This window comes from Tribolium madens, unplaced genomic scaffold, assembly GCF_015345945.1.
Source record: "Tribolium madens isolate multiple individuals breed KSU strain unplaced genomic scaffold, Tmad_KSU_1.1 Scaffold_91;HRSCAF=231;Tcas5.2_LG7, whole genome shotgun sequence".
Classification (NCBI taxonomy): Eukaryota; Metazoa; Arthropoda; class Insecta; order Coleoptera; family Tenebrionidae; genus Tribolium; species Tribolium madens.
In genome coordinates, this window is record NW_025401063.1 from 7981329 (window position 1) to 7998202 (window position 16874).

General features: G+C 32.2%; 2 protein-coding genes across 2 annotated transcripts; both read right to left on the minus strand.

Annotated features, from left to right (window-relative positions):
- Positions 1-9859: 9859 nt before the first annotated feature.
- LOC123010877 (glycosylphosphatidylinositol anchor attachment 1 protein) lies at positions 9860-12248 on the minus strand. The gene is made up of 5 exons (XM_044408047.1): positions 11757-12248; positions 11541-11700; positions 11095-11489; positions 10833-11046; positions 9860-10778 (listed from the first exon to the last, which is right to left on the minus strand). Exons 1-5 carry the CDS (start codon positions 12114-12116, stop codon positions 9898-9900), a joined length of 2010 nt encoding a protein of 669 aa, XP_044263982.1. The 5' UTR covers positions 12117-12248; the 3' UTR covers positions 9860-9897.
- A 142-nt stretch (positions 12249-12390) lies between these two features.
- On the minus strand, positions 12391-16571 carry LOC123010616 (zinc finger protein PLAG1-like). The gene is made up of 2 exons (XM_044407646.1): positions 16272-16571; positions 12391-15107 (listed from the first exon to the last, which is right to left on the minus strand). The coding sequence occupies exon 2, from the start codon at positions 15079-15081 to the stop codon at positions 13477-13479; it is 1605 nt and encodes a 534-aa protein (XP_044263581.1). The 5' UTR covers positions 15082-15107; positions 16272-16571; the 3' UTR covers positions 12391-13476.
- Positions 16572-16874: the final 303 nt, after the last annotated feature.

A 16874-nucleotide genomic window follows, 5' to 3' on the forward strand; every position in this document is an offset into this window, starting at 1 on the left:
CTAATAAAAACAAACCATCCTAATTTTGAAAGACATTTTTTGGCGCAATTTTAAAAGCACTCCCACTAACCCTTTCACGTCTATGGCACTTAACTCTAAAATCTCAAATAGCACTAACACACTAGTTATACATAAAATGAAAACATTTTTAAAATGTTTTTTGAAACTTTTTTTTCCAAAATGAAATGATTTCTATACATTCATAAAATATCGAGAAAAAATTATCTTTCAGCAGTCAGTTTAAACAAAGGAACTTAAAAACTATTGCTATTTTTTAGGTACATCTCTTCTCCTTTATCACCCAATAAGGAAACAAAAATAAGTTTGTCACAGCTCCAATAATAATTATAACAACATTAGTAAATTTCTTGTAATTTATTTTATTCTTCGACACTGTCAAAATTTACGGTTTTTCTCGGGTGTAAGGAAGTTTTGACAACTGTTTGGCATTTCTCAATACGAAACGTCACATTATTTTTAACAGATTTAAAGCAAGTTTAAGCCTTATTGAGTCTAATTCGAAGAATAAAATGTTGTATTCAACTCGTTTGAGTGTAAATCGGACGCTTTATTCCACCTCGTGGGTGATAAACCACTCGTTACACTCGTGGTTTAATAACCCACTCGGTGAGATAATCCGTCCGATTTACACTCAAACTCGTCGAATAAATAACTATTAATACTTTTTATTAGAAGTAATTACTAATTAGGAACATTACCTTTTGCGGATATCTTATGAATAATTAATCCCATTCACCTTTAGAAAAACGATTCAAAGAACATTTTAATTTAGTCGGTGTTATTTGAGATTACGGAAGTGAGGTGGAAGAAGTCAAAGAGTTAATGAGGGTGCTTTTAAAAAATTGCGTCAAAAAATGTTCATAAAAAACCTGTTTTGGGTTTTTTCTAGGGTGGTTCGTTTTTTTAGAACATCCTATGTCTTATAAATGGATAGTCTGATTCAATTTTGGTAAAAAGTCTTGAAAAGCTTGTTAAAATAGCTTTCATTTAAAGTCCCACAAGTACGGTAGTGTTATTCAAATTTGCGTGGAGGTTAGAGGGGATTACTGGGAGTGCTTTAAAAATTACGTCAAAAAATGTCCCCCTCGGAAACAAAATTGACCTGTTTCGGCGTCCTTACAAAGCCTTTTTAGTTTCTGAGATATTCGAGGTGGTTTGTTTTCATTGAGCCATCCTGTATATACATACTTTTATTCGATACGTAGGTAAATGTAGCTGATACATAATTTAAAAATAAATTAACGAAAGCATATTTTTGTTTCTTTTTTTGTTTTTGTTACAAAGCACGATATTCTTAGACAAATTCATATCTTCTTCTAGTTCATCTTATTTTTTAAAAGACTTAGCCTTGGTTCAAATAATTTTTGGCTTTCATTATTTGCCACGATCTCAATAAGTTCTTTGCCGGTAGAAAAACCGGTATTTCGTTTGTTCACGGCTCACAATATCTATAAAATGGTACAATTTAGATATCTGATGTTTCAGAAACCAAGCATTAGACCCTAGAAGTACATTTTAATCACTTTTTAAGTTTTTAATATTTTTAATTTTTGTCAAAATTTTGGACGATTTTCGGTACCCCGAGCAGTCTACCGCAAATAACTTTACAACTTTTTGTCAATAACCCCTTTACGTTTAGTAAATCATTTGAATTTGGATGTTTACAAAAAAGGCTTTCGGGCCCTAGTTTGCCCGATATTTAATGGAGAATCCTCAAAGCCATAGAAAATTATGATTTCGCCCTAATGTCTGCAACCACCGCTTTGCAGTTATTGATTCAATTAGTGTTAGAGGTTCATGACGGCTTTTCTGTGCATGGAGGAATGTAGCATTCCTCGTAAGCGGATTACTTCCCGTCATCGTCAGTCCAAGATGAAATAACTGTAATATACCGTGACAAAAGCTAGACTATAACGCAAAGATTTTTGGATAAGAGCTACAAGATATAACGCACGATTCATTCATGTTGATATTTAGTTTGTGTAGATTTATTGAACTGTGATTGACGTTGTGACATCATTTAAGATGTCAATAGTCATCGAGCAGTGGCAACAAAGCGGATAAGGGTGATGAGATGATACTTGCAAACAAAAGGCTTATTATATGTGCTATCTTAGTTGAGTTAAGCTTAGTTACAAATCTGGTGGAAAACACTAGAGGGTTTCTGCTTAATCACAATATCAGACCCAAGGACAACAGTTATTATTCATCACTATCCAAAGTTCACAAATATATGACGCTCGTCCTTTATAATGCATTGATTTAGATTGCACGACTTGAATTAATACCCTAAGCAAAAACAGAGGATTAATTTATTTAGAACCAAATGCGACAGAAATATTTCTGCACCAGGATGAAACTAATTTTATTACTGTTTTTTTGGAAACGGCGACAACTACGAGACAAGTTTGTTTTAAAAATCAGTTTTCACTTAAATCTTAATTACATCAAGCGGTACTTTTGCAACCAACAATTAAAAAAAAAATTATCAAATTAATGCTTTTTTGTGTTTTTTTCATTTATTTTAATTACATTTCTCGATAATTTAAAAGAGTGTAAGCACTAAACTTAATTCGTTGTAAACAATTTAGGATTAATCTCTGTGGGAGGTTGATTCCGGTATCCGGCAACAAGCTGGAAATAAAGTTGTGGGTGGCTAAATTAAAGTGTAGGTTATAGCCTGAATTTATAAAAATAATCACAGCCCTTTTTTCTTTTTAATAGATATTTCACTTCGGTTAGTTATAAAATGTCAATAAACTTAGTAAAAAAAATAAGCAATTTCCTTGTATTACCACAACATGTAAAGTCCAACGAGTCGTGTGATGTTACAATTTATCAATAAATTATGTTCGCTTGAAAAAGGTTTGAAAATTACATGCTAGAGTACTTTAACAGAAACGTTATTCCTTTTATGGTGAATGAAACGTACTTTACGAGGCAAACCTTTATGTGAAAGGATGTTTTCATTGAAAAGGTATAATAAAATAAAATGTTCAATTTAGATTAATATATTAATCACCCTTTTACGAAGTAAATCAATGGCGACAGAAACGTCGCTCTGATAAAAGAATCAAAGCAAATTATTACAAATATTCAGCTTGATACAACCATAAAGTGAAATATAAACGTAGAACCAATACACACTTACATATGCCAATTGCCATAAAGTACAAAGAACTATAAAGGGGTTTAGGTTATACGCAATAACAGAAGTCATTTAAGAAAAACTATTCACAGCTTAAATGAGGATAATATTTATTAAAATTCAGATAAAATCAAATCAAATCAAATATTTTACTCCAGGTAATAGAAAATTGTTAAATGTAACATAAAGTTTTTAGCGAATCGAACTTCCCATTTACAATTGCGCGTATTTTTATTATAAATAATAGTTATTAATTTATAACAATTAATATTATTGCAAACGATAACTATATTACGTCATCAGTTTTCATATAATTCCAATCAAATATAATTACAGTCTCAACGCAAATAAATCAAGCCGATTATGAAAATATATGACTCCCTGTGTGATTTCAGATATATTTGTGCACCCTAAAGGCAAATTATCAACTCAATTTTTACACAAACGTCATTTTCGGCTTAATTCGGTTCAAGTTCTGTAGAGAAATCAAAATTCGGAGCCTCAATTAAAATTTCCCAAATTACAACAAACCTCGTCGCCAGTTGGATACAAACATTTTTTGCGGGTAAAATTGTGCACGACAGCAAATAAACTTTTTTGTAAAGCTCTCTCTGTTGGTTACTTTGTGTCAAATAAACGAAAGCATTTACGCTTCCGAATGTTAATTTGGACAAAATTCAAGAAAGTTTAATTTACAACATCGATAATAAACTTTTGCAATAATATTTAATCGGTATGGATTTTCACTCTTTGCGTCAACGGTTATTTAGTCTCGATAAGCTCGCCATCAGATGCTTTAAAATAGGACCACAAGCTTTGTGTAAAATTTAATATATAGCTGATCCTATAAATCCTACATTAAGTACACTTCAATAATCACCGCAGGGCAAGGGTTTTAATATTTTGGGTATATCCAGAACTCTGATAAAATCATCCACCTGATTTTCTAGTTTAATTTTATAACCAAAATATTACAGTCTTAGTCCCTTGTGATTTTAATTTATTAAAAGGAAAACGAGAACTAGAAATAGTTTTTGGCTCTCTGCAAGCGTCACTCACACTTAATCTTCATTACAATTTGCTAGACGGGGTTTTTTTGTACGAAAAGAAGGAGAAATGCGAACGCTTTTCTTTGACGTTCTAGGTGTTTTCGTGCTCCAGTTGCTACATTATTACTCTTGACACGAATTATATGAAAATATTTTAATTCCGTTCATTTCAAAATTTCTTGATTTGTGATATTGTTGATTTTAGACAGAAAAATTTCCTATATTTTTACTGTATAAGAAGGTTTTAAAGCAAATACAAAATTCATGCTCGTCTGACCGATTCTAATAAAAGAAAAATAATATGCGGAATATAACATTGAAAAGTGGTTTGTAATTAAAACAACCACTCTGAAATTCAATTCCTCTTTCACGCCGTAAAAAAATCATCGGGACTGAATTCCTGTGCCTGAATTATTTTTTGGTTGCAAATAAGAGAAAGAATAATTTATTTAGCAAACGCTGGTCCTTTGATCCAGATTGTCAATCAAAAATGAGACAAGGTTTTATATCAACATCTGGAAATCAGTATCCAGATTCGTCTCTTGTTCGTTAACAACAAACCACTGAAGCAAGCATGGATAAAGTTTCCACAATTGTTACAGAATTCCGCATTGCACTTTGAATTACCGCAACACTGTTTCCAATATGTTGCAGAAATCTCGACGAACCGAAACAAATAAAAACTGGATACACTGAAACATACCTGCTTTACACAAGATTTGCTTTGAATAGCATGGTATTACACTTTATTAAATACAAAAATTAAAATCATTATCAACAAGAGCATATAAGCGAATTTTCTGTACACGTCCAACCGAAATTATTTCTCGCTAATTGCTTTGTTAAATTTAAATTAGTTTGTTGAGTGTTTCTCTGATAACATTTTGAAACTTAACCGCAACTGTTTTTCCCAGCTACAATAATTTTCAATTAAAAAAATCAACTATGCAGCAACAATTTATGTTATTTAATAACTTGACGTATGATGGTTATTAAATATTTGATCCTAGGTTGGCATTAATATTGTTCATTAAATTCAGGTATTTCAAAACTAATCTTAGTGTCATAAACAAGACACTTCACACAGTTACTGCCAATTTTTTTGTACTTCAAAGCATGAACATTCTGTGCATAACAACATTGTTATGCAAAAACTAAAACAATAACTGTTAAAAGTCTAAAGAAAAAACGGCACATAAAATTGGTATTTGCAAAACAAAAAATATGAAATCCGATCAGGAAATTCGAGTTCGAAATTGAAAAATCTATACCTATAGCAAGTATTTTGCATACATTCTTGTAGTAGCATCTGTACACAAATACCTACGTTTCTGTCTTTCTGTAAATTTTGTAAACTTTGTAATTTTGGTAATGTTAACTTAGCAATAAGAATTTATCTATTATAACGCTTCTCCAAAGCGAATAGGTGGGGTCTTTCCAACAAATTGGTCAGACACCACTATGTAATTTACTAAAAGCACAATCTTGAGCTATTTAATAACATTTATTTCAACAAATAGGTAATCAAATTTCATCCAATCAATCCTTTTTTTAAACAAATTAATTCAACTGAACACCGTTAAGGTATCTCATAGTCTTCCTTCTATCCGTCTCTACTTCACTTGATTTGATTATTGCATTTCGCCTTCTCGGCTACAGATCCACTCAACTTTTTCTGTTCACAGCTTTGACAGTTTTCTACATTCCAACTGCCTCTAGAAAAATTTTCTTGTTTGAAGACAAACACGATAAATTTACATTGATACAAGAACAGTTTTTTACCTCTATAATAATCTTTTAGCAAAATCCAATATTATTTAATTTGCTGTAATCTTAATTCAGTCTGTTAAAAATATATGTAACATACTGTTACCAATTCAAAAATCCTAATTGGAACATCATCACCTGAAAAAGACTTTGCATAAATAATGACTGACATTGTTTCTCCACTCTTCTCGAATTTAATGCAATAACTCAAAGCAAAATAATGCTATAATCACATTTTATGATACAAGCGAGTGTACTTTGTTATAATAGTGGACATGTCGCATTCTTGACACAAAGCACTCCACATTCCGCCTTTCTTCTTCAACAGCTTTTCTAATTTTAACGAGTAAAATGCCTACACGTGTTGTTATTGCAATTTGACCGACCGTTTATAAATGTCTTACAACCTACTGGATGTCTAGTCTTTATGTTATAAGAGCCCATTGTCTTCCGTATGATGAGTATCACTATTGTTAGTGATGTAGGTAATGTTTGCACCTGCTCACGTATGCATGCAGATTGTTCCGTCGACAACAGAGCCTCATATTATTTGCTGATAATTGTCAGATAATAATTCTTTAATGAGGCTCTACATCGTTTGAATTAGCTCGCGGTATCCCTTTCTATCCCTCCCGGAACAAAGGCCATACATCACAGATCAGAATCAATATGTAGCTAATCAGCTGGAGAACCACCGCGCATTTCTAATAATTCACAGCACAAGAGAACTGTTCACCTCCATAATTTCGCACGACGTTCAAGAAAAATAGTTTTAATTTTCTCGTCTGTTCTCAAAAACCAAACATAATTTACACTCGCCTCTATTTACATTGTGTTATGATTAACGATGAGCACTTACAACAGTCCAGCATCCACCTAAAATATATCGCCTAATAAAATTTTCTCTATCTATTCTGATTTATCTCTTAGTAGAAGAATCGATACTTATGGCACAAAAACAACTCCCCTTTCCACGTCGAATAACCTGGACTGCTTTTTATTTCATTTCACGAGTGGGCGTTGTAATTATTCTCAATTTAGTTTTAGCCGTACTCTTAAAATGATCTTTCTCAGTAAAATACTATATTCTAATTAGATGCTCTTTAAATGCACTGAGAGGAAAAACGCCAGCTTTAAGCGCTATTAATTATATTTAAGGTGTTGGCTTCGATGTGTAATGAAGCGGTCGGAAAAATGAAAAAAATCTTTTTTAAATTAACTATTTAGGCGAATTAATGAGACGGAAAATCCATCTTAATAAAAGCGCCAACTCCTTGGCTAATTTATCCCAATTTGAAAGACTCATAATGGTGCATGAAAATACATTGACATTATTATATTAATTTTTCAGGTGCAAAACGATACCTGGTTTTAGATTTACTAAATCTGGATTAAAATATCAAGTCAAAAAGTCAATCAAATAATATTACAATGTTTATCGGATTATTAATAAATGTGCTATGACAGTTCGCCATATTATGAGTAGATACCTAATCAAATAACAATCTGCGTTATCTGGATTTGTATCATTCTAACTCGTACGTACCAATTTTCATTATGGAAATAACGGATTAAAATAATTAAAACGAATGCAGTTCACTCCATTAAAGGTATTTTTGGCATAAATTCTATCATTAGTAAAAATCATTTTCATTTATTAAAGTAAGTCTAAAAAAATCTTGATTAAACAACATTCTTTTACGTTGAAAATATTTTAGTTTAATTTGTTAAAAAAGCCACATTTTTATTTTAACAACTTCTCATTTGAAGTCGAATTGAATTAAACCAGAAAATTTACAAGTCATTGGAAAATGGTATTAGCGGGTAGATTTTTATTCATCATTTCAAGCTTTTCGCAATTTTGTTAGAACGTTCTATGTATATTCTATTTCATAGAAGCAAACATCAAAACAAAAAACAAAAAGTAAAAAAGTATCCATAATTTTTTATTCTACAATAATAATGAAACGTTCATTTATAAATTTATTAATTAAGTAAGAATGTGGATAAACCTACCCACAAATTAATCAATTCATTCTGGTCGATATTACACACAACTAACATTCGCACGTATTCCAATTTGCTGTAACCGCAAAATAATATAATACTATTAATTTATGTATGTGCATTATATTTAAAAATCCTTACTGTATTAATAAACATGATGTAGGTTTAGATTATCAATACATGTACACATTAATAATTACATTACAACATAATAAGTCTATGCAAAATAAATACACTCGCCATATCCGGAAGTAGCCAACTGTTAAAATTAGCAGTACAAATAACATTTTAACGGATGTGTTAGTGTTAGTATTACAACTTCCATAACACTCTGACATATGTATGTATTACTTTTATCTCACTGAGTTCCAAGCTTCATAATAATATTGAGTGGACCAAGTAGACGAAATGAGTGTAAATTGTACTATGCTTGCTCATTCGATATTAATAAAATGATAATAATTTTAACAATGAGATTTAAACATTATGTTTCATAAAATTATTAAAAAGTTTATGGTAACTAAATTCAGCCACTAAAATAACACAGGGCGACAAAATTTTGTTCATTTCAGTGAGACAAAAATTTCAATTTCCATATCTAGCGGTTTAGACTGTGAGTTGATAGGTCAGTCAGGACAAGCCTATTTATACAGGGGTGTATTTTTATTGTTACAAATTTGAACAGGAAATAGAATATTCAATTTTAAGACAAATGTTTCCTAAAAACATATATCGAAAAATGCTACGCAAAAAAGCTACACATCCTCAAAAGAGTGCGTTTTTTAATCGGTTTTTTCCAATATTTCCGAAACCATTTTATGATGATAACTTGATAATCTTTATGCACCTAAACGAATTCAAAGATAAAATGTTGAAATTTTTTATCAAGGCTTTCTAAACTGGGAGGGTTTAGGGTAAAAATATTCTAACTATTTTATCTGTCGTTTCTTGACACTTTCAGCAACAAAATTCTAAATTTCAAATTTTTTAATAAAAAAAGGTCTTTTTCGTTTAGGTGGTGTAGCTCTCTTACATAAGATTTTTCAAAACATGTTTATAAAAAACTTTTGTCTTAAAATTGAAGATTCTATCACCTCTTTAAATTTGAAACAATAAAAACCGAACACCCTATGTACATATAGAATATAAATAATAATAATAAATAATTTGTTATTGAAGAAACAAACAACCACAATGTTATGCAATATTAATAACAATACTCTTATTCAGTGTTTCATTTTTAATTATTATTTGCATTGCAAATTAATCCCTTAAAGCAAATATGTTTGAATAAACATTATATGTATTCAGCATTATTGGTGATTACCCGATTATATGTGGTAAACGTGGTAAAATAAATATAGCATCACAGTCCCCTAATAAGAGATGAGTTTGACGAAAATGTGAACAAAACATTTTCATGAAGGCTTTTTCTAGATTGTTAAATAGCAACTCCAAAAATAATTTTGTTAAAATCGTTAACTCGTATATTTTTTTCAACTTTTTGTTTTCAAAACAATTACGATTTAAAACGTTTTACAGATAATAATTGTAACATATTGCACCATTTGAATTTAAAACAAAAAATTAATAACGACGAACTGTTTTTCTCTCTTCAAAAGAAATTTCTTTTTTTCTTATTTACCTAACAGGAAATAAAGTTCGATTAGATAATATGTTAAAATAGCTCCTCACTATTACTGCCGGTGAAAGCAGAAAAATTAATCTTAAACAGCCGAATTCGTTCATTTGCTGCAAATGAAATGTGTCAAGGTTCAACCTTTTATAAAATTGCTTCACAATTTTTTACTCAGAACTTAATAAAACGGTTGAAAGGTTTAATGGAGTGTAAATCTCAAACAAGTGATTAAAAAACCAACACTTTATTTAAAAAAGAAAGTACATTTAATCGATTTTCTTCTTTGGAATGTCCTGCTGAACTTTCGCAAACGCAACGATCCAGAAACACAACCAGTTGGAAATAAAGACACTAGTAACGACACTAAAGAGCCAATTTCCATAAATCATAGAATCCACTATACTGAAAACGATTGCCTGTTGAGTCGCCGCTATACCCCTATGAAAATTGTCTTCAAATTTTTCACCAGGAAACATTACAAATGTGTATATTAACACAGTGGCGGTAAGTACGACTAGAGGATGCGCCAGCAACCACACAATTTTTTTAATGGCAGAACATAGTCGACAACGCGTAATCCCGATAATTAGTGCTAAAGGTACATAAATAATGGCGCAAAATAATGCCAGAGAAAAATTATTCATGGAAACGCAAATTAAAGTTGTACCTAATTCCAATAGTGATAAAATATTAAACACAGACATACTCTTCTCGCAAGCTTTAAAAGGGATAAAAAGCGGCACGGTTAGTAACATCGCAGATATTGCTATAAACCCGTAAAACAACGACGAGTCAGTTGAGTAATTATTCTGACCACCTAGAGTCGTAAGTAATTGAGGACTATTCATAATCAATACCCCCACGACGTGAGACATTAGAAACACACACAGAATTGAGATAAAATTAATAGAATCTGGATCTGGGGGGTTGTAAGTTTGAACTTCTACTTGGAATCGCCCTTCCATTTCTCTCCAAAAGTTTTTTGAATTGCGCGCTATTGAGCTGCTCTTTACTTCTTTTTTCGTCTCAGGGGTCTTTGGCTTCTCATCTTCCGTTTCTGCTTGATTTTCCTGAAGTTGGCACCAATTGGCGCATGATTTTATGAAGAGTGCCCCCGCAATCAAACAAATAGCAGGCATGTATAACCCTAAAATTCGTTTATTTTCTATAAATGTATATGAATTACAAAAAATATATTTACCAATTGAAATAAATCTTTCTGATGAAGGTAAGAGATAGAAGAAAAAACTTTGGTGAAAACGCTCTAGCAAATTGTTCAAGCTGCGAAATATCCCTTCAATAATTCGCCCCACAATTGGAAATCCTGCTTTATTACCCCCTTTTAAGGGTGTGCTCTCAAGAGTAAGAGCTTCTATACCAAAGCGGTGATAAAGACCATGATTTCCGTTTGGTATCTACAAAAAACTTAAAATTTCTTCATACAATAAGCGAGTTTCAAGCACCCCTGTAGCCTGAGTTGAAATCATTGCCAACAAAGTCTGGAATGAATAAAGCCAATCGTTTATGGGATCCTTTAAGTGTTTATTTGGACGACTCTTAAAAGTATGAGGCACTCCCTCTTTCAGTAGCATTTTAGCGGCTAAATTAAATAAATCCAAGTTAGGTAATTGGCCATTGAGACCTTCAATTTTAATATCCACTTGACTAATTGCTGGTTCGTGTAATTCTAAATTAATAGCAGCTTGTATGGCACCTGCTCGTCCCTTAATATCACCATGATCTAAAGTACCCTCATTGCCACATGCCACTCCATGGTAGGCTTCTAACCAAGCTTGAATTCCTAACTGCTCATGCTCAGTAATTAAAAATATGATATCTTTTGCCCAATATTTTTCCTCTGGAAGGAATAATCTCAAAAACAAACGCATATACAACAAAAAAGACATACTGTTTGCAAACTTAGCAAATGCCAACATTATAGCAATAGAAGGTGCGGTAGTAGCGTGGACGCTCAAAGGGGGTCTATATGGCACACTTAAAACTAATGCTTCAGTGCTGGAAGCTCTTGCTGCTCGTAAAATACCATAAACGTTTTTACCAAAAAATTTCTGAAAAAAAAAAACACGAAACATGTAACTGTCTAGTTTTGTTCATAGATACTTACTTGGGGTTTTCCTAAAGGATAATTCAGTGTGAAGTTGTGAGTGTAAGTATCCAAACCAATTTGTCTCATTTTTGCTAAAAGCCACGGATAAGGAATGGAATCTTCATATTTCTTCATTTCGTCCAAAAGTTCGGCGTGGTAAGTTTTTGCGATTGCATCTTCTCTAAACTCTGATTTGACAAGTCCTGGTAAAAGGGCATTTTCGGAAAAATATGTCCCAGCGTTCATGGGGGTATATGCAAGGGAACAAAACCAACCAATTCCGCCTATGTATAGCAAGACACATAATTTTGTGTAATATTTAAGGAGGGCTTTAGTTAGTTTCCCTTGACCGGCACTGGGATCTGTTAATAAACCCATCGTAGGAACTTTATTAAAAAAAAGTTAGACGATGTTGATTTTTTATACAAACAGGCTCAAATTACATTACGAGCCGATTTAATAATTTTTGTTTACATTAACATAACCCCAAAATTACTTTTTGACAGTCAATTTTTGCTACCAATGCACTAGATAAAAAAGCACTAAATGTTAAAAATTGCGCGCCTTTATTAAAATAGTGGGTACCATTTTCAACACAAAAAAGGATAATTTTATGTTTTTAAAATAAAGCCAAATGTGAATATATAAATAATACTATAATTTCATGTATAAAAATAAAATGTACATATTTTAAAATAGACTCATATGAATAATTATATACACTGGTAAAATATATTATTTTTATAATATACAGTATGTATAAAAAACTATTTTTTAACATCATACAGATAGACTTACAACTATGACTAGCTGATTGTACAGCAATGAATTGTTGCAAAATGAGGTAGATTATTTCATTAGTATCGGAAAATGTAAACTGAAAGAATTAGTGTGTCATTGACTTTTGGCTATGTTGGATATCACACCTGTTTCATAATAAATTAAATTTAATTTAGCCACGAGTCAATGAAATTTCCAATTTTGTACTTGATCATGTTAAGTGGTGAAAGTACTTTTTACAGATATGCTTGATTGGTAAAAATTTAACAATAGAAAATATCTAATATTTTTCATAGCATAACAATAATATACAATAATTGTCAATTGTTTTCAGATGGATTTTAGCACCAGTGATAAATAACTTTGGAAACAATTTAACAAATAAATATAAATTTACAACAACATATTTTAAGTGTCTCTCAGATCAAAATTATGCCTAATATCGTTAAAACAATTGCACACAGCATACAATCTTTCAATTATCTCGTCTCGCGTAAGTACTCCTTTTCTATTCAACCGATTATGTGAAACTCTATTGTAACCAAATTAAATAATTTTGAGTAAAAATCAAATATACAGTTGTGCAATTGTCGAAACAAACATAAATTAATTTAGCAAATAAAATAGATATCTATAACATTATTTTTGTATCATTACAAAATGTGAAAAATCTCAATAACGTTACTAATATTTTTGGCAATATTAACACATTAACAAGCTGCCTAATTGAATAAAAAAGACGAAAAACATTTTTAGCAAGACTAGAACAATACATGGTTGAATAATGTCTGGTTATTACGTATTCCTGGTAACTTTTTTGAACTGGTGAAAATATTGCCATTTAAACAAGATTATAATTTCAGTTGGTAACTTAACATACCATACGACAATAATAATTTAGCAGTGTGCCACCTATTTTACGAACACAATTATGGTATGCATATCTTGTAGAAAGATATTATGAAGGAGGTGGAGGAGGAGGTTGAAAAGTTTGACTAAACCCTGGTAGAGGTAAATTTTTATCTTCTGACGGTTCTAACAGTCTTTGTAATTCAGGATTATTTAAAACACTTTGACCTAGTATTTCCTCGTCAGGGTCAGTTAAACTCTCTACTATCATCGAAGGTTCCCCAATTTCCTCTAAAATCGTGCTTCCCAAGTCTTTTAATTCTTCCTGTGACTGCGGCGAGGGCAAAAACGTTAAATTTCCCTCTGTATCCGGTTCTAAAAACCGCGTTAAAGGATCAAACGTATCCTCTTGCAATATACTACTGACATCTTCAAACGATAAATCGATTTGTTCGGGATTTGAAAGACTGCTTTCGAAAAATTCGGTTTTAATCTCCGGGTCGGTTTTAATCACTAATTCTGGTTTGACGATCGTTTCTGGAATCTCACTTTTAATGGCAGTTTCGAAGTCTTCCGGTGGTACATTTTTCGAATGTGACTTTTTAATGTGTCTAACTAGATGATCCTTTCGGCCAAACCTTTGCGGACAAAATTGGCATAAAAAATCGCGCATGCCTGTGTGCACAACTAGGTGTCGTCTGACGTCCTTTTTCGTGAAAAATTTACGGTCACAGTGCTCGCAAGTAAATTTCTTTTCGTTCGGATTCTTTACGGTTCGACTCCCGGCGTGGATTTTCAAATGGTAGAGAATCTCGTCTTTCGTTGAAAAAACACTAGAACATATCTGACACTGCAAGCTGCCTTCTTCTGCCGCGTGGAGAGCTAGATGTTTTCGGTAGCTCATCAACGAAGTGTACTCTTTTTTGCAATCGGCTTTTTCACAAATATAAACTTTTTTACTGGGACTGTGAACTTTTATGTGGTTTTTCAGATGATCCTTTCTGTGAAAAGTCCGTTCACAAACTGTACAACTAAACGGTTTCCGATCTGAATGAATTAAAACGTGTCTAACTAATTTAAATTTTGAACTAAACGATTTCTTGCAATGTTCGCATTTGAACGGCGACGTCCCTGAATGGATCTGTTGATGTTTTGTCAACTTATCAATGGTTGCGAAATTTTTCTGACAAACGGGACATGAATGGCCCTTTTTCTGGATCTGCGACGATTTCTTTGTCCTTTTCACGCTCAGTTTTGTTTTAGTTTTTTGGGTCTGCAATCCTGAGGGTCCCGGTTCGTCTAAGCTGAGGAATGTTTTCGGTTTCGGTGTCATGACCGGATGATATAATGTTTGCAAGTTTTCTGAAACGCTTGGGTAATGCTTTGTCTGAGTGAAATAGTCTTCCATGTGAGCTTGACCTAGCGCCCCCATGGTCGGTTGGAAGGTTTCCGGTTTTCCTGCTGTTTGGGACAGTGACGGATGGATATTGATGGCAGCAAACGTCTCAAATTGCGGTAATCTACTGATCATCCCCATTGTTGCTGAAGTGCTTGGCTGTGGCAGTTGAGGGATTACAGAACTTTCAGTGGTTGCTGTCGATGTTGACGCAGTGGCTGCTGCTGTTGTTGTGGGAGAAACGGTTTCTTGATCGGGATCCAGCTGGCTTCCTTGTACTACCTTTCCGATTTTCGCCTTATCGCCTGGTGTTCCCATGGCGATACCAGTATGGGCAACATCATCTACGGAAAAAACAAACACGTTTCAACTCAGTTCACACCACCACGTAACCAGCTATTTTTACTAAAGCTGAATTTCGAAAATTCTAATGACGCTGAATAATAGAATGCTGATAACATTGATAAAATTCTAATCAATTTTCCTCGAATCGGTAAACTATTAAATAATGACAGCATTTTCGTTAATAATTTAAAAAAAAAATTGTTGGGATAATAAAAGAACTCATTTTTTTATTTAAACAAATCAGTAGTTAACCAGGGTGAAATATGTTTTTAACCATCAAGGGGAATTCTCGTTTTTACTGATGAAACAACTAATCTGATACGATTTCCATTTTATTACTTTGCGTTAATTTTATTGCTAAAATAAATTTATGAAACAAATTTCAAGCCAATGAGAGATTAGCAACAGGATATTACGATCGTGTGAATTTAGTTTTATTTAACATGACCAACTTGCGTTTTTTTTATAACGTGGTACATCTGTTTTACATGAAAATAAGGTCAAGGAAAGTGTAATATAAAAGTTCATTTTCCGCGTTTGTTTTCGTGAAAGCTATCGAATAACAACGTGTAAATAATTTTCTTGTTAGATTTTTCCGTTTAAACATTTGCAACCTTGTGAATGTGAAGATTTCAAAGACAAGTGGTAGGCCTGAATTTGCAAATGCCCTTGGAGATTTCATATTTGCCCAATAATAAAATAAATTCAATTTCTAATTTAGCACAGCTGCCGAAAGGTTTGTACTTCCTGGATGATGAAGTTCAGTGTTATATGAATAAATTTGGGATTGTTTGAATCTAATGAAATGCCACGAATTGCCGTAACTTTCACTCACAGATAATTGAAATTTTGGTTTTTCTCCATATAGGTTCAGGAGTCTACTGATCTGAATGTGCTCAATGCAAATAAAAGCGACGTCGTCGTCTGAGAAAGTGATAGGTGTTTAATGTTTGTCTGAGTCCAATATGGTAACAGGAAAATGGGTCTGTAAGGCCGCGATGGTCCCTGTATTCATAAAGAGATAAATTTGGCTGTATGATAATAAAGCATTATCTCTGTCTGTGGAATTTAGGTCGCAAAAACGGATCTAAACCAAAAGTGTACTTTCTATTAAAATGTCAGCTGTCATTGTAGTAACAGGGAAAAAATAAATTGGTACTTACAATACTGTGTTATGTACGGCAATCACTATCCAAACACTTTGTAGGACATGAGGAATAGCTTTTTTTACTATGGATATTTAATTCAAACTTACACTGAAAAACATTTTTCACAATATTTTATCTCAGATTGCCCTTCGATAATAATTATCATCTGATAAGAGATTGCAACAATTGGTGTCATTAATGCACTTCTATTTTATTACAAGGAGGATATTGTTTGATTCGATTTTCTCGGGTTTTTAGACACAGTTTTATTATTACGAATACACGCAATTATGTAAACACAAACGTCACTGTCAAGAAGCCATATTGAATATTTTAGTTATTTTGTCAAGGTGAATGGAGAATCAGATGATTTTTAAGTTGGCAACGCTAGCACAGGTAATTTGAAGAAATTCTTCTTTACCTTCCACTTTATACCATTTATCTTTTTTTCGAAAACGTCAACGTTGCACTTGAATGTGGGATTACTTTTATCATTAACAATAATAACAATAATAATAAGTAATAAATTTAAATCTCTAAAAAGTTTTTGCCTGTTTAAACACTTTTTGTAGATAATTCTATTTAATATATTAGGTAATAACTAGTAACTAAGTAATG

Coding starts and splice junctions, on each gene's coding strand:
- LOC123010616 (XM_044407646.1), bottom strand. CDS start 15,081: ATGGGAACACCAGGCGATAAGGCGAAAATCGGAAAGGTAGTACAAGGA.
- LOC123010877 (XM_044408047.1), bottom strand. CDS start 12,116: ATGGGTTTATTAACAGATCCCAGTGCCGGTCAAGGGAAACTAACTAAA. Junction 11,701..11,756: donor ATCCTTTAGGAAAACCCCAA/GTAAGTATCTAT, acceptor TTTTTTTTTCAG/AAATTTTTTGGTAAAAACGT. Junction 11,047..11,094: donor TTTCAACTCAGGCTACAGGG/GTGCTTGAAACT, acceptor AGTTTTTTGTAG/ATACCAAACGGAAATCATGG.